Below are 27,360 nucleotides of genomic sequence, written 5' to 3' on the forward strand. Positions count from 1 at the left end.
GAGCGGAGGGTGCGTGAGGAAGTATGAGGAATAAGGAGTTCCTGTAAATACAGGGGAGCAGATCCATAGATGCACTGATGGGTAAGGAGGGAAACCTTGTACTCTATTCTAAGTGGTACAGGGAGCCAGTGAGGTGTTTTCAATATAGGAGTGATGTGGCTATGCTTTTGCACCCTCATCAGGATCCTGGCAGCGCTGTTCTGAATGTACTGGAGTCTCTGGATACTCTTGCCAGGAATCCCAATGAGGAGTGCATTACAGTAATCCAGCCTGGACGAGACAAAGGCATGGACAAGCCTCTCTGCAATTAAATTGTAAATTGACCAAGTATATGGGAAAGATGATTAGTGAAAATTAGCATGGTTTCATGCCAGGAAAGAGCACCACAGATGTGATGTTTGCACTGAGGGTGTTGTTGAAGAAGCAAAGAGAAGGCCAGAAGGAGTTTCATTGTTTCTTTGTGGACCTGGAGAAAGCATATGACAGGGTTCCTTAAGATGAATTGTAGTATTATAGGAGGAAGTCGGGAGTGGCAGAACAGTATGTAAGAGCTGTACAGGATATGTACGAGGGAAATGTGACATTGGTGAGGTCTGCGGTAAGAGTCACAAATGCATCTATGTGGAGATGAGATTACATCAGGGATTGGCTCTGAGCCCTTTCCTATTTGCAGTGGTGATGGACAGGATGACACATGAGATTAGACAGACGTCCCCGTGGACTATGATGCTTGCTGATGACATTTTGATCTGTAGCGAGAGTAGGGAGGTGGTTGAGGACACCCTGGAGAGGTGGAGATATGCTCTAGAGAGGACAGGAATGAAGGTCAGTAGGAACAAGACAGAATACATGTGTGTAAATGAGAGGGAGGACAGTGGAATGGTGAGGATGCAAGGAGTAGAGTTGGCAAAGGTGGATGAGTTTAAATACCTGGGATGAACAGTACAGAGTAATGGAGATTGTGGAAGAGAGGTGAAAAAGAAAGTGCAGGCAAGGTGGAATGGGTGGAGAAGAGTGTCGGGAGTGATTTGTAACAGATGGGTATCAGCAAGAAAGGGAAGGTCTACAGGACGGTAGTAAGACCAGCTATGTTATATGGGTTAGAGATGGTGGCACTGACCAGAAAGCATGAGACAGAGCTGGAGGTGGCAGACTTAAAGATGTTAAGATTTGCACCGGGTGTGACGAGGATGGACAGGATTGGAAACGATATAGGTAGAGACCCCACACCAGTCTATGCAGTCCTTAGCCTTGCAGCTCCCTTTAGGAAGCTCACAGAGCATTAGGCATGCAAAGAGTGAACTGCACTTCCAAAAAGTGTCATAAATCAAGCATTTTAATTAATTTATTTTTAATTTGTCAGATTCTAGTGATAGCCAGACAAGCTGCTTTGTATGCATGCATCCATTTGAACTGCAATAAATAGATTTTACTTAACATTCTCACCCTCTTGTCCACAGTGGTAAGCAAATTAAGTCCTTAAATATGTTCCTATTGCCAGGGGCACAAGTGCAGTATCACTTTATCATGGGAAATCATCGTGACTATCTTAAAGAGAGTGAGCCGCCACAGTTCAGGAGAGCTTGTTTCATTATGGAAAGAAATTCAGTGCTCTGGGTAATTATTGCAAACTTTCAGGGCTTGAAATAATGTGCTATTAGTACTTCACTACTTGTTCAGCTCCCTTCATTTTTCTTTCTTGGTTTTTAGAGAACTATTTTGGGTTCAGTTGCCATAGCAACACTGTGCAGTAGAATTGCTTGTTCAGAGTAACTCAATAAACAGAGGTTGAGCTGACAAACTCAAGAGTATTTCTGCAAATCCAATAAATGTTGACGTATATATACTTGTGTGTATATATATATATATATATATATATATATATACTGTATATATACACTGTATACAGCAAATATATAACACTTAAATATAAAACACTATATTATTGAATGTCACTGTGGGTCTAGCAAGAATCATTCTACCTGTGCATCTTACCTGTGTGGCACATTTCAATACCAATGTAAAAATCTCTGTACTGTTTTCCCTCCTCCCACTGTGCCAAGGGGGCAATTCACTAAGCTACAGGAATCTGATGGCATTCAAACAGACAGACACTAAATGTAGATGCTCTTTTAATTAAGTTTTAAATGTTTTCTGAAGGCAGACATAAAGGCAGGATACTGATAGGCAGAAAGACTCCCCATGAGAACCCCAGTTGTGCAGTATCAGCAGTACAAAAATCATTGCTGGGGTCATCAATGAATACGAGGCTCTTGACAAAAAAAAAATATATATATATATATATGATGATCCTAGCAATGATTTTTGTACTGCTGATACTGGATTATTATATATATATATATATATGTATATATATATATATGTATATATATATATATATATATATATATATATACTGTATATATATATATATATATATATATACACACTCACAGGCCACATTATGAGGTACACCTTGATAGTACTGGGTTGGTCCCCCATCTGCCTTCAAAACTGCCAACATTTCTTGTGTCACAGATTCAACAAAGTACTGGAAATATTAATCTGGGATTTTGGTCAATATTGACATGGTAGCATAACGCAGTTGCTGCTGATTTGTTAGCTGCACATCCATGATGCTCCTCTCCTGTTCCAGCACATCCCAAAGGTGCTCAGTTGGTTTGAGATCTGGTGAATGTGGGTGCCATATGAGTACAGTGAACTCATTGTCATGCTCAAGAAACCAGTTTGAGATGATTTTAGGTTTGCGACGTGGTGTGTTATCCTCCTGGAAGCAGGGTTCAGTAGATGGGTACACTGCATTCATAAAGGGATGAACATGATGAATGTTTATTTGACTTACTATTTCCTTTTTATCAGCTCAAAACATTCTGGCCATTCCCCTTTGTCCATCCAGCTCCTTCTCTAAGTTCTCACCAGTCACATCTGCTTTTGTTAATGACCTGCTTTGTAAGATGAGACCGACTACTTGTGTACTGGACCCCATCCCCACCACACTACTTAAATCCTGCCTTCATGCTATTATCCTGACTGTTACAACAATAATAAACTCATCCCTTCACACTGGCTCTGTGCCACTCATTTTCTAAAATCGCCTTTGTAACCCCTAAAAAAGTCTGGTCTTGATGCTGACAATCTTAACAATTTCCGGCCTATTTCCCACTTGCCTTTCCTTTTAAAAGCTCTTGAGCGTGTTGTAGCCTCCCAGCTCACCAATTACTTAACGTCTAATAATTTGATGGAACCCTTTCAGTCTGGTTTCAGGGTGCAGCACAGCTGTGAAACTGCTCTGCTACGGGTAACCAATGATTTGCTTATGGCAGCAGACTCTGGACAAACCAGCATATTAATTCTATTAGACCTCAGTGCAGCATTTGACACTGTCAGACATGACATTCTACTGTCCAGAATGGAGAACATGCTGGGTATCTCTGGCACTGCCCTCCAGTGGTTCAAGTCCTATCTGACTGATAAGCAAGAGATTGTTAATCTTGGCAACAGCAGATCCAGTTCAGCGCCAATCACACAAGGAGTTCCTCAGGGCTCTGTCCTTGGCCCTCTTCTCTTCTGTATTTATATGCTTCCCCTTGGCCATATTATTCGTAGCTATGGACTGGGCTATCATTTTTATGCAGATGATACTCAACTCTACTTCAATTTTAAAAGTAGAACTTCATCAGAGCTTTCTCAGCTCACAACCTGCCTTAGTGAAATTGAAACCTGGATGGAGCAGAACTCTTCAAAATTAAATTGCAACAGAACTGAACTCCTGCAAATTGGGACTAAAATGCAACTTAATAAAATGAGCTCCTTCCCAGTCCATCTTGGCGATAATCTCATTAGCCCTGCCTCTACTGCCAGGAATCTTGGTGTCATTTTTGATTCCTCCCTTTCTTACTCCACCCACATAAATCACATTAAGAAACTTTTTTACTTTCACCTCCGTAACATCTTCCATGTTGAAACTTGTCCATGGTTTTATCACATATATATATATATATATATATATATATATATATATATATATATATATATATATATATATACTAGGCTGACCCGCCTTTTAAGGCGACCGACTTTTAAGTTGACCACTTCTTAAGGCAATTCAATATGTAGACCAATTTGATATTTTATACAAACTCATTAATTTGGTTATATTGCATTTGAGCGGTGTTACTTTAATACTCGTAGTTTCTATTATTTTTGTGATGAAATTTAAACTTTTTTTCTATATTGAGGTCACCCTTTTGAACCCCCCTGATATTTACTACGCGGTGAGGCATTTGTACTCCATCAACATTAATTATTTCCAGAGACATAATTTTGTCTATTTTTCCAGCGCATCGCACAAAAGCAAGGGAACGATGAGAGCACCAGAACTCTGCTCACATCGCGTCGCTTCGTACCTCAAGCCGCAAGTAGTAAGTCTGTAATAAGCGGAATACCTGTACGCTTTGCACTCACGGGATGGAAGAACAATCCCAAACGCTTTTATATAGTAGATTATTGTACTGTACATTTAATTACACACAACCACTAACCAATGAAGGCACGACCTCAGTAGGAGAGTCTTCAGAGGTGGTGCAGTATCTTCAGCAGGTGCGTTGTTGTCTTCAGTGAAGAAGTACTAGGAGTAGGCAGTGGGTGTCTGGGTGCGCGCTGAAGAACATCTTGATAGGCAGTTGCTGGCGCTGTCTTTTCATATGCGTGAGGAGGCTTTTGTAGTGTATTGCCATCTTTAATCATATCCAAGAGTTTCACCTTCTCCTGGATAGTAAGCATCTTCCTCCGGCGCTTAGTTTTATCGTCAGAAGGCTTTGAAAAAGCAGCACGTTTAGGAGCCTTCATAGGGCTTAGATAAAAGTTCTCAGAAAGCGCATGCGTAGTGACGTAAGCGTGTATGAGAAAAAAATCGCGTTAGAGTGAAGCCGAAAGTCGGCGTGATATAGCGAGGATCACTGTATATATATATATATATATATATATATATATATATATATATATATATGTGGGCCAGGCTGATGTTTTCAAGTTTATCCTACTGAAAATATAAAATGTTATTCTTACTGCACCTTCCAGGCTCTAGTGTGAGCATCAAATGCCTCCAAATTGTTACCAACTACTACACTGCGTCTACTTGGTTATGGAGGTGGTGTTGATCAAGTAAGGTCAGGTACAGGTGAACACCAAGGAATTTGATGTCATTGACCAATTCCATTGCAGAGCAATGTGCAGGGAAGTTTGGGCAGCATTAAACGTATGGTAGTTAAATCTGTGACTCTGTTTTAAGCCTAGTGTGAATAATTGTGGATGTCTGCATTTACGGGCGGTGAGATGGATCGGCTTTCCATCCAGGATGTCTTCTGCCTTGCTTTATGTGCTGGGATTGTTTCTGGGCCTCCATGACTTTGAATTAGACTAATCAGTTATGAAAATGAATGTACAGTACACTGGGAGGTTATGAACTTTAAAAGTGAGGAATCATTTGTATGTTTTACGTTCTGCTCTTTAATACAGTTGACCTCCTCTTTGACTTTTCTCTAATTTGTTGAAATACTCAGAGTTAACTGGTAGATAATGGATTGATAGGCAATGGGTAAGATGTAACCTATGTAAGAGTTCTGGATGTCAAAACAAGACAAGAAGGAGCACTAACTTTCTTTTAGCAGATAGGGAGAGGGTTAAGACAAGAATGTGTATTATAACCACCACTTTCAAAGTCTATATAGAAGAGCTGGTTAGAAGGAATTGGAGCATTTAATTAAGGGAGTAACAGCAAGATAATCAAAGACCATTGATTTTTTGATAACATGCTTTAAAGTACTGAGCTGAAAGTTGATGGTCAAAACAGATAAGACCAAAATGGAAATCAAGATTTGTGGTGAAAACATACACCAAACATTTCTCCTATCTTGACAGAAACCAGGAAAGACACTTTTATTGAAGGAGTGGACTCTTCTGGCAACATTTTTGATATTGATTTTCTAGTTTGTTTCCGGATTTGAAGATTGATTTTGCATATCTCAGGCTACTTGACATCTTCTCTGTCATTCTGATAATTATTTGTACTCAATAATGGCATATTTTCATCTCTTGGTATCTGCAGATATTTTCTTTGTTCACTTTTCAAAAGGATATTACAGTACACCCCCAAAATTCACGGGGGTTATGTTCCTAGAGCACCCATGAATTGTGAAAAACCACGACTTTTGGATGTGGTTAAAAATGCCTTTTAAATGCCCGTTTTTATAGTTTAAACCCTAAATACAGTATGCCCCCAAAGCACTTTAATTTTGTTGCAAACTCATCTTAATACATGTCAGGGATGCCAGGGGCAACGACCCAGCCGGGATGCCCTGAAGGACCAGAAGAGGGTCTATGCCTGCCCTGGATCACATGGGGGCCGCCACCCTGGTTGCTTTGGGGGCCACGGGTAAAGAGCTTGGAACCCCAACCCTGTAGGGGCCCGTGGTCACCGCCAGGGGGCACCCCGATGCCTTTGGAGCCCTGGACCTCAGCACTTCCGCAACACCAGGAAATGCTGGGGGGAAAAGAAGAAGGAACACCTGGACAGCTTCCGGGAGTAGAACTGGCACTTCCGCCACACAGGGGCGTGTCAGTGGGTGATTGCCGAAATTCACCTGGAGCACATCCGGGTGCTAATAAAAGGGGCCGCCTCCCTTCATTCGAGGTTGGAGTCGGGTGGAGGCAGGAAAAGGCAAGAGAAGAGAGAGTAGAGGCGGCCCGAAGAAGAAAGGTGTTGTGTGGCCAGGACTTTGGGGGGTTTGTGTGCACATAAGACTTTGTAAATATTGTAAATAAACGTGTGGTGATCGAAAAAGAACATGTCTGCCTGTCTGTGTCTGGGCCACGTTCACATACGTTAATACATTACCTAAAAAATGACCTTAATACATTACCAAAAAACAGAATGTAAAGGTAAACCCGTACACTCTACAGTACCGTACTGCTATGTCTCCTGCGGTGCTAGAATGTAAAACACCGATGTTACTGCTATACATACTGTAATTCATGCAAGCATGTTTCTTTGGTATACACTGTCATTTTCTTTGTTATAAGTAGAGTAAATATTTAATAATCTCATTTAATTAAAATCCAGTAAAATCTATGGGTACTCACCAATAATGAATGATATTGATGATGATGACGCAGTAGCTGTGCAGTACGATGTAGAGGATTTAAAACTCCTCGGGTGGCACCTCTTCTTCAAGCGCTTCAGGAGGAGTCGTATCTTTGGACGGTTCTTGTTCTGGTGGGGTTTCATGCTGGCTTTTCTTTATAGGTTTCAGGAACATTGTGATGGGAAGTTGCTACATTGTCTCCTGTAGCGAACTTCTGGTACAATTTCCTTGCTTTCTCATGGGTGATGTTACCATCCAAGGGGATGTTCTTCTTCCTGCAGCCGGTGATCCACAATGCCAAGGCAGATTTCATCCTGATGACTTTTTAATTCCTTACGGTTGTTACCTTTATGGCACTATCACAGAAACTTACAGATACTGTACTCCAGATTGCTGTTTCGTTCTTCTTTGTATAGCGTATGGTGCTTTCATTAATGCCTTAGTGGCGTGCTACTGCAGCATAACCTTTTAGTTCCCAGAGCAAATCCAGTAGTTCAACCTTCTCCTGGAGTGTTTTAAACTTCTTCTGGTGCTTAGGCTCAGTGCCAGAAGCCTTAGAAGGTGCAGGGCGATTCGGCGAAATCTTGTGCATTTAAGAATAACAAAATGAATACAATAACAAAATAGAAAACAAGAGAACACTCAGCTGGAGACGCGTCACAGGGCTGCAGTGAATCAGCAGCAAGGAGAAATGAATAATGCTCTTGGATTGGCTACTTTCATCATCCTAAACCGCGTTTCCCTCAGCGGTTGCTTCCTGTTTTCTCAACAGCATAGTATTGCCACGAAAAAAGGCATAAAAAATTGTGGAGGATATTTGCGCTTTCCGCTAACAATTGATACTTAAGTTCTAAGGAAAAATCCGTGACGACTGAGTCCGTGAACCCTGAACCGCGACTTCGCGGGGGTCTACTATATCAGTATATTGTATACTGTACTCAGTAGTAGCTAGTTGTATAGGCAGGCACTCTTGTCTAACATACTGTGCTAGATGAGCTCTGGTATAAGTTTTTTTTTTTTTTTAAATCCCAGGTTAGAATTAAATGTTCATTAGGACACTTGTCTGCAGATAAGCTTTATAAAAAGAAAGAAATTCTCATTTAAACTGAACATTCAGATATTGTTGTCAGAACATTTTTAAAAGGTCTTTGGTCCGTGGACTGCTACTAATGGATTTACTGGAAACAAAACCATAGCGCTGTTTCAATATTAGCCAGGTTACATTGAGTCAGTGAATTATTTTTTAATTTGGACTGGTTGCTAATGTCAGGTTCTCACTGGGCTTTGTTCCTGTCTTTATTTTATTAGATTGTTTTCTGCTTGTTTTCTTTTTCTTTGAAAAGTAATTTGTTACTTATGTTGATTATTTTGTCTGTGTTATTTACTTTCTTGTAAAATTTAATTGGTTTTTCACCAGTTACCTTTTTTGGTAATTGATTTACAATAGTTTTTCTTTTTGTTTTGTATTATTTTATAAGTCTAAGGGCTTAGGCCCTCTTATTATGCAGGTGTGTGTAACGGGATACGTCATGGTGTCAGTTCAGTATGATGTACGTATTAATAGGTATTTTTCATTTTGTTAAATATTTAATTAGTGCTTACCCTTGTAATTAGAAGGTGGTATGGATTGATGCTCCAGTAAAAGAAGTGGCTATGTAGCTGCATTAGTATGCATGTCTAAAGCATGTGGAGGGTTGAGGAGCCTCTGGACAGGAGAAGACATCCCAATGTTACTGTACTGTATGTGTGATGCTGCAAAGTACAGTAGATGGAACAGATAAGTGAAGCTTTAGAGCATGTCAGAGAACCTGTGAGCAAAGAGCAGTGTTTTGTCTTGGTAGAGTTCTATATTACTCTACTTTCACTTTTTGTATTTTTAATGTGTAGCCTTTGTCAGAATGCCTCAAATCTTACCTATTTACCACTGTTTATAAGGTATTGTACTTTATAACTTCTCCCTGCCTTCCATTCTACATTTATAACCTCAGGCAATTAACACAGAGTAAAAAGACAAGCAGGAATTAAGTTACACTTTAAACAATTTATTATTGATAATATTCATAAATAATAAGAATAAGCAAAGTACAAGTGATTTTTGGCAACCATACAACCTGATAAATGGTGATGTGTAGTTTCAGGTGACACACAGACTTGTAGTTACTTTAAACGTCTCTAAGGCATTATTTTTGGTCAGCTTTCTTCAGAACATGCCACATGCTGCTGAGTTGTGCTCTCATTGTGGTCTTCTTTACAGTCCATGGTGAGTGAAATTATTAGAATTAGAAGAGATTATTAGAAGAGATTATTAGAACAATCTAGACGAGAACAGGCCATTCAGCCCAACAAAGCTCGCCAGTCCTATCCACTTGTTTCCTCCAAGAAAACATCAAGTCGAGTTTTGAAAGTCCCTAACGTCTTACTGTCTACCACACTACTTGGTAGCTTATTCCAAGTGTCTATCGTTCTTTGTGTAAAGAAAAACTTCCTAATGTTTCTGCGAAATTTACCCTTAACAAGTTTCCAACTGTGTCCCCGTGTTCTTGATGAACTCATTTTAAAATATAAGTCTCGATCCACTGTACTAATTCCCTTCATAATTTTAAACACTTCAATCATGTCACCTTTTAATCTTCTTTTGCTTAAACTGTAAAGGCTCAGCTCTTTTAATCTTTCCTCATAATTCAACCCCTGTAGACCTGGAATCAGCCTAGTCGCTCTTCTCTGGACCTTTTCTAGTGCTGCTATGTCCTTTTTGTAGCCTGGAGACCAAAACTGCAGACAGTACTCAAGATGAGGCCTCACCAGTGCATTATAAAGGTTGAGCATAACCTCCTTGGACTTGTACTCCACAAATCGTGCTATATAACCTAACATTCTGTTAGCCTTCTTAATGGCTTCTGAACACTGTTGGGAAGTTGATAGCTTGGAGTCCACTATGACTCCTAAATCCTTCTCATAAGGAGATGTTCCTTCATCAATATGGTGTAAGAGAGAGAGATAGGGAGGGGTAAAGCAAGCAAATCTATAGATTCTCTGTCCAAACCATGCAGCCTATAGGGCGTTGTGGTACTTAATGGCTTCTGACTTCAAACCAAACAGGCAACTTTAGGCCAGTAGAATTCTGTTGTGACACAATGGTTTCACACCTGCCCCAATACCATTTCTTGGTATTGATGTTTGCCACCGAGGTAGTCTGGCTTTCCTGTGGGGGCTGATTGAGAGAGTCCTGCAGGGAATCACTTGCCAAACTGAATTTAGGTACGTTCACTCAACCCTGTTGTAAAATTCACTATCCTGACTTGGTGGGGAGGTAAACATGAATGCTTCTCACTAATGAAAGACTAATATTACATTGCTTTGTCTAAGATACAAATAAAGACGTATAAAATATTTATCAACTTGTATACAAAATGTCACACCACAACAAGCAGGTACACTTACCAGAGAGGGTTTGAAAATCGAGCGTCCATTGATTTACAGATGTGCATGAGTGAGAGTTTTGTAGATATAGCATTCCTTCTTGATAACAGTGTATAAAGGCACATATGGATTGGAGGGTAAAATCCCACGGTCAAATATAACGGGATAAGTGGTGTCATTAGATGGTGCCTCAAAGACCTTCAGAAGAACTTGTAAGAGATAAGGGAGTGCATGGTATTTCCCATTATTCCCTATAGGTAAAAATGGATGTAATCTGGTGTGCTATTTGTTGGTATATTTTTGTATGTGTAGCTTTTCTTTTGGAGATCCTTTTGTATTCTTGAACAACCGGTCAAAGAAAGAAGGAAAAGGATTTGAGTTATTGTTATTTTCCTTTAGTTTTTGAAATTTTAACTTATTCACCATGTGAATACAATTTGTTAGGCTTGATTATTTGCACTGAACTTCAATTTGGATATTTTGATGTCATTTTTACCATCTACTGTTTTTATTGGTGCCTCTCACGCTTTCTCACCCTATTTTATCCTTGGTCATGAACTACAAGATGCCCAGGGTATAATCGTGCAGGGGTCAGTGGGGCACGGGGTATCACAGTGTGCTGTTCACCTTAGGTGCCTATAGTGAAGATCTATCTTAGTCCCAGTCTTACTGTTGGATCACCGAGTCACATCACTTTGTCTTGGCTTGTTTTCTTGGAGTTAGTGTGTTTTGTAGCTTAAGGCAAAGTTGTCTTTTTTTGAAGACATTTTGATTCTACTGGAGTTATTATTAAAGCTTATGCTTTTGTTCGGAGCGCCCCTTTTTGCAATTATGTGCTTTATAATGAAGAATTTAGGGGTGTGTAGTGTTCACATATGGTTTTTCTGAAATGTTGTCTCTTTATGTATTTTAAAAGTTGCTAGTTTTTTTGTTAATGGCTTGATTCATTTTTTGACTCTTGTTTAATCTGCTTGTCCTGTGATGGACTGGCATCCTTTCCAGTGTTTGTTCCTGCTTTACGCCCTGTGCTAGCTGGGATAGACTCCAGCAACTCCCACATCCCTCTTCAGGACTAAGCGGGTCAGAAAATGACTGACTGACTGTGTAACCAGTTATTGAATTTAGTTCAGTAATTTCAATTAAAACTTTAAATAATGAATTAAAGCTTCAAGGGGTTTATGACCTTTACCTTTCTCAAGCTCTAAATCCATAACATCTGAGGCCCTGGCATGCACCTTCATGAGTGTCTCATTATTTTATCCACTTACCCTGTAAGCCTAATACTGGCACACAATTATTTAAACTTTTTATTATATTTTAATCTTTTACATCCTGTGCAAAGTTCAATAAGGAGATTAATTCTGTAAGTTATGTTAATCACCTTGTGGTATATTTGAAAGGCACTATATAAAATCTAGATAGGCTAATTGAAGCGTGTAGAACAGTAATTTCCAGTTAGAAAGTCTGCACTTACTGTATGTGTAGAGTGTGCCTTCATGTCAAAGTAGTCAGCCTTGTCTGGTAAGATTCATAAGCTAGATTTTACTTTTTTATTTAGCAAGGAAGATCCCTGATGGGTACTGGAGGCACTTTTCCAGTAATGTAGAGTAAATCAGAATGCTGTGTGGCAGTGTGGCTAGGCCCTGTGGGCATGTTTTGGGCAATTCTTTGTATCACTTGTGTCTTAAAGCTGACAGATTCAAAATGGAAGAATTATCTTTACTTGATGCCTGGCATGTCATTTTTATGCTGGGTCATCCTTTTCCTGAACTTTTCTCTCATTCCTGTGGGGCTTCATTTGAGCTCTTTAGCCATCAACCGCAGTTCATCTGCCATGTGGCAGTGTGCCGTTTGCCATTTGAGATGCTCATGCATCCCAAGACAACTTGCAACAAGATCATAAATGTGGACTTTATAGTACTGTTCTATAAATGTAACATAATCTTATGGTGCTTATCATGCAACATATTTAAGAAAATTAAAGAAAATGATCAGGTTATTGCAGGTTTAATTTCTAAGATCATATACAGTTGACATTTAAATGTTTCCAGGGTGCTGTGTTGCAGTTAAAAAAATGAATTGCTGGCAAGTTGGGCAGATGGTGACCATGGCCCTCAAGGCAGAGGAACAGTTGGGTTAAGAACTATTGTATAAGAATTTACTACCACAAAAACATGTACAATTTTGAAAATAAATATGTATTTGTTTTTGATTGAATGGACGAACACCATACAGGGATGCGTCATATTAACATTTGTTTGGTTACATAATGCTTATGTGCGGACTAATACAGTGTCCGTATTTACTTGTTTTGAAGTATGTTAGTGGCTTGCTGTAACGGGATGTTGACCGTGTGTACATTGAAACAATGCTGACTTCACACAATATTTAAAGAATTCAGACTCTCCATGTCATGCCCTAAGAGTGTCAGCTTCAGTTTCTGTTGGCCGCAACAGCTACAGGGTTTTTATTTTCACCATCTAATTTCTTAATTAATGGTCAGATCTTCTGGATAATTGAGTTCCATGGCCTGTGATCTCATCCTGCTAGGTCAGAATTTTTTAAATTGTAGATTTCACTTGGGAAAATCAATAAGATCTTTTGATAACTGAAATAGCTATATTTCTCAATCCTCTTTTTTCCCTTGCATTTACAACACACACACACTTTTTAAATTAAAACAGACCATTTTTGATGGATGCAAAGACGTACACCTTGACCAAGTTTGTCTCCTTGTCATTTGTCCCCTCTCTTCTAGCAGAACCTCAAGCCCTAGCATGGCTACCAGGTGAATTCAAATCAAGTCAAAAGCCATACTAGACTTCAATTAAAAAAGTGCTGGTAATAAAATCTGCAGCCACTATGGGGCCCTTTAAGAGTCTAATATCATTTGTTAGAGAATGAACCCTTACTCTAAGATGAACAAGTAAGCTTGAATATTACAATTGTGAGACAACTGGACCAACCACTATGCCATTATGCCATCCCACATAAGTAGATTTCCTATAGCTATTTTTTTCTCCTTATGTGGAACTGCAAAGACATTCTTTAGCAGTCTATTTTGCTTTTTCTAATATGCCTTCAGCTAAGTTCCCTTTTTGGCACTGAAATGAAATAGTAAAATGTCTCTGAATGATTTCATATTTTATTAATGACTTGTGTCTATTTATGTATTTTGCAGCTCTCCTGTATGCAACTATTTTTGGAAACGTCACCACCATCTTCCAACAAATGTACGCCAACACAAATCGCTACCATGAGATGCTCAACAATGTCCGTGACTTCTTAAAGCTTTACCAAGTGCCAAAGGGCCTCAGTGAGCGAGTCATGGACTACATTGTGTCCACCTGGGCCATGTCGAAAGGCATCGACACAGAGAAGGTACAGTAGCCCTGATCATTCTTTACTCTAGATGGCGCTGCTCCTTGATGATTCCTGTGGGTCTAAGCTGGAATATTTAATTTAACAAATCCAGATAAATACACATTGATCAGAGTAAGGAAAGGAAGAAGTTGATGGAGGTCCAGCAGCATTAGAGAGGGCAGACTGACTAGTCATGGACACTTCAGGTGTATTAGAGTCAGGTCAAGCGAGCCGAGAGAGGAAATCCTATAGCAAAGGATCCCTAATGCTGGGAGATGAGTGAATTTAATTCCTCAACTGTGTTTCAAAAACTATAAAATATGCTAAATAAATGACATGAAAGTAAAAGTCTCCTCAGTTTGAAAACTCATTTGGAACTTGACACGCATGACACCCACTATAGCTCTGGCACATCAGAAAGTGTGCTGTCCTTTTATTTCCTGTAAGTCTTCATTGATGATGATGGGAGTACTCTACTCCACAATCATCACTTCACCTGCTTGTATTTGCTACATTTATATTTCTCTGAACATTTACAGTCCAGTAAAGTTTACACTGTTTTACTCTTCACAGGTTCTTTCGATTTGCCCCAAAGACATGCGAGCTGACATCTGTGTGCACCTGAACCGCAAAGTCTTCAATGAACACCCTGCTTTCCGGCTTGCAAGTGACGGCTGCTTGCGGTCGTTGGCCGTTGAGTTCCAGACCATCCACTGCGCCCCGGGTGATCTAATTTATCACGCAGGGGAGAGTGTGGATGCCCTCTGCTTTGTGGTCTCCGGCTCTTTGGAAGTCATCCAGGATGATGAGGTCATAGCTATTCTGGGTAAGTTTCCTGGCATGTATGTGGGGTAGGACAAATAGGACAAGAAGGCTATCTTGTGATGCCACCTCACATGGACCTGTGGTCTTCTTCAGTGATTTTGGGAAGTGGGCCCTATCTATGTTGAACCAAATTGCTTTTATGGAATTAGAACATAAGAACATAAGAAAGTTGACCAACAAGAGGAGACCATTCAATCCATTAAGCTTCTTTGTTTATCTAATAGCTAAGAAGGCCCCAATAGCTAATCTAAATACTTCTTAAAGAATGTTAAGGTTTCTGCTTCAACAACATATCAAGATTAACTCTCCTTCTGTCATATGTCCTTCCATGTAAGATGATACTGTAAGCCTCTTTGATCATGGCCTTTTCATATCATGTCACAATGCTCTGCTAAACAAGCTGCAATCCTCTTCTAAATATGAAATGGGCAACACTACAACTTTTGAAGGAAATGGATTCAGTAGATGTCTGGTGTTCAACGCTAACCACTTGTGGTGAGGACTCTTCTGGCAGGGACTCCAATTGAGTATCACTCTATACGTTTATATATACAGTAAAATGGATGAACAAATAGCCGTTAAAGAGTTGTGGCTTTCGCTCCAAAGAAAAAAAAAAGGTGCTTTGAAGCAACAGTCTTTTGAGGTTCCATTTGTGACATGTCTTAAAGGTAATAACACAGCTGTTCGATACTAGGAAGACATTGGTTTTATTCAAATTTAGTTTAAATCCAGATGACTAATAAACTGCATTCATTTTATTTGATTGGTAATTTTAAACTGGAATACAGATGAAGGCAGCTGGCCTGGGATCTAATGGCAAATTGAAAAAAAATATTGGCAATATTGGACCATCCTCTGTAGTTATGTGTTTTAATGAGAAATAATACATTGTTTACACAGATGCTTTTTGATCAAAATATAGTAACTTCATCCAAACACATGTGCTCTATTACATCACAATTTAAATTTACATATTACAGTTAGAAATATCTTAATTCTACTCCATCAAATGCTTTTTCATAATCAGGAGATGAAGGACTCGTTGAAGGTTAGGTAATAGATGTCAACTTTTAGCAAACACAGACTAATCTTATGTGTTTGGATTGTACCCTTATTTTATTAAATGTTACATTTTTCATAGATTTTTCTTTACTTTGTTACCTTTTTTATTCTTTGTTAACATTTTTTGTATTTGTTTTTATATTACTCCAGCCCCTTTCCCTGCCTATTAATGTATTAGGACCTTCAAGTGTGACATAAGGAGACCTGCAAACACCACCTGTTGGCTTCAGTTCTCAGCTGAGAATTTACAATTCCAAAATTGTGTTTTTTGTCTCCCCTTTGGTGCTTTGTTTGCTAATTATTATTTTTGTTAGCCTTATGACAATTTTTGATTGATCTTTTTGGATTTTTTTACTTTTTGTATTTGTTATTAATTACTTTTCTTTGTTTTATAGACATGGCTTTGATTATTATTGAACTTCTTTTATGGTTTCTTTAGTATTTAGTATTTATTTTAGTTACTTTTTAAATTCATTCCTTTTTTCACGACAAAGAGTTTTGTTTATTTTGCGGCAGAAGTTTTGCTGTTTCCTCTCCCTTAAGTAATTTTAATAGACCTCAGGCTTTTTGATAGTGTGCGTCCTGGCAAGAGTTTTTGGACCTGGATTTATATCATTGAAGTATTACTGAAAGGGGCTCATTGGCTATATACTTTTAGTTAAAATATCTGACACAATCTTACAGTCATTATCCAATAGTGTGATTGGTCTATAGCAGTGCTTCTCAAATAGTGAGGCGTCAAGGGGGGCGCGTTTGACCTCGGGGAACATGCTTTTTTATACTTGTACTTATAACAATTTTATAGACAAATGAAACTATTTATAGTGGCGCGGGGGGCGCAAGATGTTTTCTTCTTCCTAGGGGGGGCATGACAGAAAATAATTGAGAAGCACTGGTCTATAGGAAGCATACTCTTCTTTTTTTTTTTTTGGAATGGCAAAGGTGTAAGGTCTATTTTACTTATCTTCCTCAAACATTATTAGCATTAACAGCTCTAAACTATCAGAAAACCTTTACAATTCCTGCTGTGTAGATGTCCAGATCTGTGAATTATCTGATTTGGAAGAATTTGTAGGATCTTGGAGTCTGATACATCTCGGTTGATAGTTTGGCTCTTCCACAAGCAATGTATTGACCTACAGGAATTATATTATTCTTTAAACTTGATAGGAATGTTTATGTTCACTGCCTTGTAGTTCTCATTGGAATATTAATCTTTGAATTTAAATTCTGAACATCCTTTTTGTGGGTTTGTTGACCATCCATCCATCAATCCATCCATCCTCTTCCGCTTATCCGAGGTCGGGTCGCGGGGCAGCAACAAGCAGAGGGCCCAGACTTCCCTCTCCCGGCCACTTCTTCCAGCTCTTCCGGAGAATCCCAAAGGCGTTCCCAGGCCAGCCGGGAGACATAGTCCCTCCAGCGTGTCCTGGGTCTTCCCCGGGGCCTCCTCCCGGTTGGACATGCCCGGAACACCTCACCAGGGAGACGTCCAGGAGGCATCCTGATCAGATGCTCGAGCCACCTCATCTGACTCCTCTCGATGCGGAGGAGCAGCGGCTCTACTCTGAGCCCCTCCCGGATGACTGAGCTTCTCACCCTATCTTTAAGGGAAAGCCCAGACACCCTGCGGAGGAAACTCATTTCAGCTGCTTGTATTCGCGATCTTGTTCTTTCGGTCACTACCCATAGCTCATGACCATAGGTGAGGGTAGGAGCGTAGATCGACTGGTAAATTGAGAGCTTTGCCTTACGGCTCAGCTCCTTTTTCACCACGACAGACCGATGCAGAGCCCGCATCACTGCGGATGCCGCACCGATCCGCCTGTCGATCTCGCGCTCCATTCTTCCCTCACTCGTGAACAAGACCCCGAGATACTTGAACTCCTCCACTTGGGGCAGGATCTCTCCTCCAACCCTGAGAGGGCACTCCACCCTTTTCCGGCTGAGGACCATGCTCTCGGATTTGGAGGTGCTGATTCTCATCCCAGCCGCTTCACACTCAGCTGCGAACCGATCCAGAGAGCTGAAGATCACGGCCTGATGAAGCAAACAGGACAACATCATCTGCAAAAGCAGTGACCCAATCCTGAGTCCACCAAACCGGACCCCTTCAACACCCTGGCTGCGCGTAGAAATTCTGTCCATAAAAGTTATGAACAGAATCGGTGACAAAGGGCAGCCCTGGCGAGTCCAACTCTCACTGGAAGCGGGCTCGACTTACTGCGGCAATGCGGACCAAGCTCTGACACGGTTGTACAGAGACCAACAGCTCTTATCAGGGGTCCGGTACCCCATACTCCCGAGCACCCCCACAGGATTCCCGAGGGACACGGTCGAATGCCTTTTCCAAGTCCACAAAACACATGTAGACCGGTCGGGCAAACTCCCATGCACCCTCCAGGACTCTGCTAAGGGTGAAGAGCTGGTCCACTGTTCCGCGACCAGGACGAAAACCACACTGTTCCTCCTGAATCCGAGGTTCGACGGACCCTCCTCTCCAGAACCCCCGAATAGACTTTTCCAGGGAGGCTGAGGAGTGTGATCCCTCTATAGTTGGAACACACCCTCCGGTCCCCTTTTAAAGAGGGGACCACCACCCGGTCTGCCAATCCAGAGGCACTGTCCCGATGTCCATGCGATGTTGCAGAGGCGTGTCAACCAAGACAGTCCTACAACATCCAGAGCCTTAAGGAACTCGGGCGATCTCATCCACCCGGGGCCCTGCCACCAAGGAGTTTTTTGACCACTTCGGTGACTTCAGTCCCAGAGTTGGGAGAGCCCACCTCAGAGTCCCCAGGCTCTGCTTCCTCATGGAAGGCATGTTAGTGGGATTGAGGAGGTCTTGAAGTACTCCTCCCACCGACCCATAGCGTCCGAGTCGAGGTCAGCAGCGCACCATCCCCACCATATACGGTGTTGACACTGCACTGCTTCCCCCTCCTGAGGCGCCGGACGGTGGACCAGAATCTCCTCGAAGCCGTCCAAAGTCGTTCTCCATGGCCTCTCAAACTCCTCCCATGCCCGAGTTTTGCCTCAGCAACAACGAAGCCGCGTTCCGCTTGGCCTGCGGTACCTATCAGCTGCCTCCAGAGACCCACAGGACAAAAAGTCCTATAGGACTCCTTCTTCAGCTTGACGGCATCCCTCACCGCGGTGTCCACCAGGGTTCGGGATTGCCGCCACGACAGGCACCGACCACCTTGCGGCCACAGCTCCGGTCAGCCGCCTCAACAATAGAGGCACGGAACATGGCCCATTCGGACTCAATGTCCCCACCTCCCTCGGGGCGTGGTTGAAGTTCTGCGGAGGTGGGAGTTGAAGCTACTTCTGACAGGGGACTCTGCCAGCCGTTCCCAGCAGACCCTCACAACACGTTTGGGCCTACCAGGTCTGACCGGCATCTTCCCCACCATCGAAGCCAACTCACCACCAGGTGGTGATCAGTTGACAGCCCCGCCCCTCTCTTCACCCGAGTGTCCAAGACATATGGCGCAAGTCCACACACGACCACAAAGTCGATCATCGACCTGAGGCCTAGGGTGTCCTGGTGCCAAGTGCACATATGAACACCCTTATGCTTGAACATGGTGTTCGTTATGGACAATCCATGACGAGCACAGAAGTCCAATAACAAAACACCGCTCGGGTTCAGATCGGGGCCATTCCTCCCAATCACGCCCTTCCAGGTCTCACTGTCATTGCCCACGTGAGCATTGAAGTCTCCCAGCAAAGCGAGGGAATCCCAGAAGGTATGCCCTCTAGCAACCCTCCAGAGACTCCAAAAGGGTGGATACTCCAAACTGCTGTTCGGGCATACGCACAAACAACAGTCAGGACCCTTCCCCACCCGGGCGGAGGGAGGCCACCCTCTCGTCCACGGGGTAAACCCCAATGCACAGGCTCCAGTGGGGGCAATAAGTATGCCCACACCTGCTCGGCGCCTCTCACCGGGGGCAACTCCAGAGTGGTAGAGAGTCCAGCCCCTCTCAAGAAGATTGGTTCCAGAGTCCAAGCTGTGCGTCGAGGTGAGTCCGACTATATCTAGCCGGAGCCTCTCGACCTCGCGCACTAGCTCAGGCTCCTTCCCCTTCAGAGGTGACATTCCACGTCCCAAGAGCCAGTTTCTGTAGCCGAGGATCAGACCGCCAAGGTCCCTGCCTTCGGCCACCACCCAACTCACACTGCACCCAACCTCCTTGGCCCCTCCCATAGGTGGTGAGCCCATGGGGAGGAGGACCCACGTTACCTCTTGGGCTGTGCCCGGCGAGCCCCATGGGTGCAGGCCCGGCCACCAGGCGCTCGCCATCGAGCCCCACCTCCAGGCCTGGCTCCAGAGGGGGCCCGTGACCAGCGTCGGGCAAGGGAAAACGTCGTCCAAAGTTTTCGCTCATCATTGGAGGTTTGTTGAACCGCTCTTTGTCTCATCCCTCACCTAGGACCAGTTTGCCTTGGGTGGCCCTACCAGGGGCATAAAGCCCCGGACAACATAGCTCCTAGGATCATTGGGACACGCAAACCCCTCCACCACGATAAGGTGACGGTTCAAGGAGGAGTTTGTTGACTTAAATCTTATTTGCTTTTTCTCCATGCTCAAAATTAGAATAACATGACTTTAGGAAATTAGGTACTGAGTTTCCTTTTGGCCAAAAAATTTTATTCTATTTGGAATAACCACCTTTTTTTACAGAGTACCATCAATATCAGAAATCTCAGCTATTAGTTCTGATGTCATTCTAGTCTGAAAATAATTTTTGACAAATACACATAATTATATGCTCCTCAGATATGTATTGAGTGCTTTCCAGAGTGTTCTCATAGAAAGCTAAGGGAATACATTAGTTTCCATGAAAACATCAATTTCTGTAGAAATGAATTTAATAAAGTCTTCGACAACTGGTATTAATGTGTTTTGTTAAGATTAAGGCATAATGAATTTTTTTTTGTTTGGAGTAATGTTTTCTGTTAACATATTTAGTATTGTAATCTCAGAGAATCTTTCTCTATAGTTATTATTGCTCTTTATGGTGTTTAGGTGTATGATGATATTTTTATCATTTTTATTTTACCACACCTCAATTTTATTTTGTCATGGGTGCTGCCATTTTATGTGATAGATGCCGTGATGCGATGCACTTTTGCTGTGGGTGTGTTCACCTGAGGGAGTGCTGCTGTTTTGACTGTTATGATTTAGGATTATTGTTTATTTCCTTTCAGACTCCTTTCCTGTGTCCTTTGACTCTGACTTCCTCCTGCACAGGCTCTGATTCATGAGGAAGTAATTTCTTTTTATTTATACATTTATCTGAAGTGTATTTAAGAACATTCAAAATAGTTAACATTTAATTAAATAAAAAAATGCATTTTAAACTTTAAATAAAGTTAACGTTTTACCGTACTACCATTATAGTTATTTCTGCCGTTGCTATATTTCTTTGTGCGTACCACGGTTTTTCTAACCAGGGATGACTGGGACTGCACTGTGCTGACCTTTTACACTGTCACATATGTTGCAAACTATTTGATTGTGCAAATAATAACAAAAACAAATCTATTTTTGTGTGTGTTTTACTTAAATAATGGTTTCAATCTTTCTGCTTTGATTTTTTAACTAAAAATTCTGAATAGCGTTTTGAGTTTAGAGAAGAGATTGGACAGATGTTTTGATTTAGAACTTTGATTACCTTTTGACTATGTCTATCTTCTGGTCACTATTCATTTTCAGTTAGCTGCCTCCATAAGATGGCATGAGAGTGACTCCACCGATGCAACACTTTGTTGCATGTTTTATAACGTCTAAGACAAAACTTTGTGTATGTTTTGGTATGATTTATGGCTAAAGATTTTTGGCAGTTCTATTCTTTACTATATGATTGGGTTAACATTTTGGTTTTGACAGATTTTCTGTTCTTCTCAGTTTTGAACCCTGTGATGTATATAGTTTAACGATTCATCCATTAGTCCTTGCTTTCATTTTTGTACTGCTCAGATCCTTTAATTGGCAATACAAGTTTAATCACAAATGGCAAGCTGTTACATTGGAATGTAATATTTTAAGTTCTAGAAAAATAGGATAATGACCCAGAAATGATCCAATTGAAAAGATATAATAAAAGGCATTTGTGAATAGCTGTGATGTAGAGGCAAAAGAAAGGAATGTTGTCTAAAATATGGGTAGTGAAATCAGGCTGGAAAAATCAAGTTTTGCCAGTTTAATGGTTTAGTGATTTTGAGCTTACATTTCTCCATTGTTTGTTTGCCAATCCTTTTCCTTTGGCATTTTGAAATTTGCCTCTTTTTCACTCTTCAGTTTAGTTAAAAAAAAAACCTGCTATTCGATTCACTGTTGTAACTGATCTTTTTTTGGAAAAAGCAGAACAATCCCAACACACTGCTGACTGTCCCCCTAGTGTGGAATCCTCTGCCAGGCCCTCCATGGCCTTATAGAGAATTAAATGGCTAGAACTAGAGAGGAGCAACATTGTTTTAGATGTGAATTTTGACGTGATTTCTACTATGAAGTCAGTAAATGATTGGTGCAAAAGAATCAGGCAAAAACATAAAGAATGCTAGCATCCAAATAAAGTTAAAATGATTAGGGCTCAGGAAAAACAAGGCAGAGGGTACAAAAGGTGACACAAGAGAGTGAAACAAAGAAAAGTTAGAAAGCACAAAGAGAACGACTTTAGTCATTATGTTAATGTGTGGAATAAGGAGTCTGTGATTCAATGGTAAACATAGGAATGGATGACGTGGTTCACAAGAGATGTATGCCAATGTCAACTAAACTGTAGGTATACAATTAAAGTTAAAAGTTCTTTTTTGCAGTACAGGACAATGTATATCTGTACACTGCTGATTCCATCGGTTTTTCCTTATTCTATAACCATTTTAGGTGTGTTCACAAAGTATACACTGTGGAAAATAGCCACTGTGTTCACAGTGTCTATCTGTCCGTTAAAAAGTGCAAGTAAATTTTCAGTTTGGTCTGTCTTTACTGAGAAACATTCTATTCCACGTCATTTATGTATTAGATTACTGTTTCAACTTTACATTTTTATGGCTTGTCCTGGCAGATCTACTTGCCTAAGTACACCTTGGACCAGAGTTGACAGAGGACTCTTCTTATTGTAATGGTAGCTGGAATAATTAATTGTAGATGCCATCTCATGGTTCTCCAAGTAAAGTTTCCCCCCCTCCAAATAGTGAAAGTTCCTGGTCTTATCTATTTCAATATATTTTAAAATTGGCTATAAATATCCCCTAGGTGGGCAGAGGATTAACAAAGCACTTGTGTTTTTGGTTAAGGAGGCGGAGAGAAAAATTCTTTAAAGAAGTAAAAATAAAATTTTCATGAGCCAAGTATTTTGTAATCAGATTAAAGATTGTAATGGCTTACAACGTGCAATGGAAATAGGTTTAACTTACAAGCTGTCATGATATGAATGGCCTGCAAAGTAAAGATGTGAAAAAAAGGAAGAAATCCTACATCTCTGGACTATGGTTTGGATATGGTGGCTTCTAAGCTCGTAGGCGCACAGCATAGCTGTCTGAACAAAGAGGTAAAGAGAACTGAGACAAAGTTAGAGGTACCTGGCAATCACAAGTGGATCAGAGGCACACACTGAGAAGTAAGCATGTGGTTCTTTGTTACTTTAAAAAAGCTTTCAACTACCATTCCCCACAAATTATGAACATTTACGAAGCCCTTTAAGTAATGCCAGATTTAGACTTTGTGGGCAGTACCATTTGAAGTTGCAATAACAAAGCAATGAAATTATTAGCACAAGTTATCTATTGTATCATCGGCTCTGATCCTGAGATTCAGTTTCAGATGGGTGTATTGAGCCACTCCTTAGAGACATGCACAGTTTTTCACATGTGGATGTACAGAGTTCCACTGAAAAGCATCAATCCAGGTACGTAGAACACTACTCAGGTCACAGGACTTGTGCAATTCTAAGCCAGCAGGAAGTGCCTGGCAGAAGTCCATTGGAAAACCATTCTAAAGCTTATAAATAAGAAAACAATAAACAGTAGCCTCAGTACCCTGCTGTGAATCTCTTTGATCACGTCAACCTGAATTTCTGAGTTTGGCCAACTGTGAGGCTTGCAAGCAGCTTTTAGGCCAACATGTTTAGCTATGGCTGACCTACACCTAAAGAAAAAATGTGTATCGATCTGTACTCTCTCAGCCAGCTGAAATTGAACTGAATGGGAAGAAGGAGAAGATAACACTGAAAGAAAAGTCCATGCCAGCATTTAGCCCTGGAAAAGGAGCTTAGCAAGCACACAAGCACCTCTGCACCTAGGTTTGAGTGAGTGGAAATAGGCTGCACAAGAGAAACTAAGGCAAGAGACTGAAGACTCGCTAAATCTGTCAAATCTAACATTTTTCTGACAGTGACACCCGTTAATTTCATCCTTGAGGCTGTTGAGTGTTCTGTCAGGGTTCAAATACTTGTGTTTTATGCCTTCTTTGTTCATTATCGATTCTTTTGTCTGTATTACTTTTATTTCTGCTTATTTGCATTATTCTTGGGATTTCATTTTGTCTATTTATACATGTCTCGATTATTATCCTTGTGTTTTGTGGGTAGTTATAGCACTGCTCTAAGCCCTGTAAAGGCAGGGTTAACCCACTGTCCCTTGCGGTTCATTTGAATGCTCTTGGGAGTTGGTGTGTCTATCTTGTTTCTACTGTGATTTTTATGATACTGGACTTTTGACTTCAAGCTCCGTTTTCGGCACTGTTTCTGGATTCCATATTGGAACTTTGTTCGGGTGGATTGCCTTGTGTTCCAGGCTACTCCTTTTTGCCTTTTGTGACTAACAGAGTTTGTTTTTTGTTCAGAGTATTCTTGTAAAAAGAAAATGTTTTTATTTGGTAATGATTCAAATATTTGCCCTTATTACTAGCCAGGGTTGATGGTAATATCTTCCTCTAGAGGACATTTTTGGACGTTTTTGAAACTTACCTGCTTGGGAACGCTCAAGAATCATAATAGTAATCTTGCAAATGTAATGCTGCAAAATATGCTTTCTTCATGTTATTTTGTGAATTGCATATTGTTTTGTTTATTGTTTCCTTCAAATTGTTATACTCTGTGCCTATTATTGTGCTTTGTAATAATCTGCCTGGTCATGTTTATGTTTCAATTTTATGATTTATTAGATTTGGTTTTTTTTTAACATTTTGCTTTTTATACAAGATCTGTTTTTTCCCTTTTATCTGCCTTGCCTTTTTGTTCAATCTTTTATAATAAATAATCAAATAAGATAGGAACTTTGCAGTTTTTTTGGGACCAGAGGTTAGCTGCCTAAGGTGAGGCCTATCCAGTGGGCCCATCCTTTACCGAGATTTGGGTTTTTGTGGTATTTTTGAGATCTGCACCGATTTTTGAACTGTGCTGTGGTAGAGCTGTTCAGCTCCAATCCTTGGATTCCTTATGTTTATTGTTTTATCAGTTCTTATTTCTCAATTCCATCGTGTTTATACTTTGCTTTTGTTCATGGATGTTGATATTCTTGTTTGTGGACTTGAAATTTGTTCACTTTTGAACTGCTTTATTTAAGTACCTTACTTCTAATCTTTTTCTACTTTAGATAAATATATATATTTTTGCACTTGCTTTGAATTGTGATGCAGACAAAATTAAACCATATTTTTACGATTAGGAAATATTTTATCCTGAATGTTCCTTATTAATTTTAGAGGCTTGGAGTATCAGTGATTATTTCTGTAAAATTATTTTTGTCCTACTACCTGTCTGGAATTATGCACATATTATAATTTGTATATTTTCGTTTTATTGCGACACTATTTTCTTTGTCTCTGGGTGCCACCATTTTATGGTCTAGTTGCCCATTGAACTGCTCAGTTTTTGAGGGTTTGCTTCACTAGCCTGACACTTTCTAAGCCACCCTGAGTGCATCCAAGATTATAGTTGATTAAAAAAAAATAAAATCTATGCACAATTTAGATGTGCTTATTGATTATTGAATTTATGCAATTCTCCTTTTGACTATGACTTAGGTTTAGCATTTTGGCTTAAGCAATAGTTCTGGTTCTCCTGGTTTTTGCCTTCATTTAAGGTTTATGCTTCATCTCCTGTTCCATCCTTTAATCCTGAAAGTCAGTAGCCTTTATAGAGTGATGACATGTTACATGTTGATTATCACATGCAAGTAAGAATTTCACTGCACTCTAGAGCCATGACAGTAATGACCCAATAAACCTGTAAATTACTCTTGTACTGTATAATGTGATGAAGCTCTATGTTGTACTGTCACATTTTACTATTGTTATATGTATGCCTGTAAGACCAAGACAGATTCCTAGTGACAATGTTGTCTTGCAATAAATTTAAATTCAATTGATGAAACATTTTTTAACAAAGAGCCACAAATTTAGCTTTTATTGGATGCGCATGCTGTACAAAAATAATGGTAGATTGAACTGTCAAAAATAAAAGGATGCTGTTTAAAGTCATATAAATATCTACACTCTGACAGCCATGATATTGCTATGTCTGCTTGTTTAATAATAGAAAAAAAGAAGAATGATGTGTAATTTCTCTACAACACTGACATCAAGTTAATAACTCTCATGGATGCCCACGGGGTCTAACTGTCTGAGTAACACTCCAGTCCATCTCCCTACAATGCACATTTTACCAATGTAGTGTTTGTCGTGAATTAAGTAGTATTGTGATTTAAATGTTATGCACCCCGACAATGGAAATCAGGCCATGGTCATTTTGTGTATCCCATGAATTCAACATTAACTCTGTTTATGGTCTGTTAATATCTTGTGCACCCAGGTACCCCCATTCCCCCTATCAGTGCACCTCATAAGTGAGACAGCTTTACAGTCCCTATGAAAAGGATTCACACCTTGGAAATTTGAACATTTCTTTATTATGCAACATTGAACCACAGTGGGTTTAAATTGCTTTTTTGACACTGATCAGCAGAGGAAAGCTCTTTAATGCCAAAGAGGCCTAAATTAATTGCAAACATAAAACATAAAATGATTGATTACAGAAGTATTCACCCCTTAAAGTCAGCATTTAGTAGATGCACCTTTGGCACCCATGACAGCCTTGCATATCCAGTCCAATGTTTTCTGGTGAGACTGGCACTAGTACCTATGAGTTTTGCTTACAAATATGAAGACTGAATGAAAAGAAAATCTTGCTTTCATTTGTTTAACCAAATGGACTTGATTGCTCTTATTCTACAGACAAAAAAGCACAGCAGCCTTTTGTTAATAAATAAATATGAATACTTAATATCATTAAGCAATCAAAATATTAATATTTTAGTAATTCAAAATGAATGAAGAATGGAACATGTTAGACACGGCTACAAAGGATGATGAATATAAAAGAGGAGCTGCTGCATCCACATATTTGTTATTAAATTAACATGAAGACTTTTAAAAAGGAATTCCAAGAAAACTCATTTGTCTCATTTGGAAATTTCAGATTTGTCATGATAAAGAAAAACTTGGAAATAAAAGCCA

General features: G+C 40.3%; 1 protein-coding gene across 2 annotated transcripts in view; it reads left to right on the plus strand.

Annotated features, from left to right (window-relative positions):
• LOC120518316 (potassium voltage-gated channel subfamily H member 5) overlaps positions 1–27,360 on the plus strand; it is a 407,701-nt gene that overhangs the window by 277,559 nt on the left and 102,782 nt on the right. For both annotated transcript variants that reach the window (XM_039741054.1, XM_039741052.1), the window contains exons 8-9: positions 13,765–13,964; positions 14,520–14,772. In XM_039741054.1, the coding sequence (XP_039596988.1) occupies positions 13,765–13,964; positions 14,520–14,772 (453 nt within the window). The remainder of the gene's footprint in view (positions 1–13,764; positions 13,965–14,519; positions 14,773–27,360) is intronic.

Source organism: Polypterus senegalus, chromosome 18 (genome assembly GCF_016835505.1).
Source record: "Polypterus senegalus isolate Bchr_013 chromosome 18, ASM1683550v1, whole genome shotgun sequence".
NCBI lineage: Eukaryota > Metazoa > Chordata > Cladistia > Polypteriformes > Polypteridae > Polypterus > Polypterus senegalus.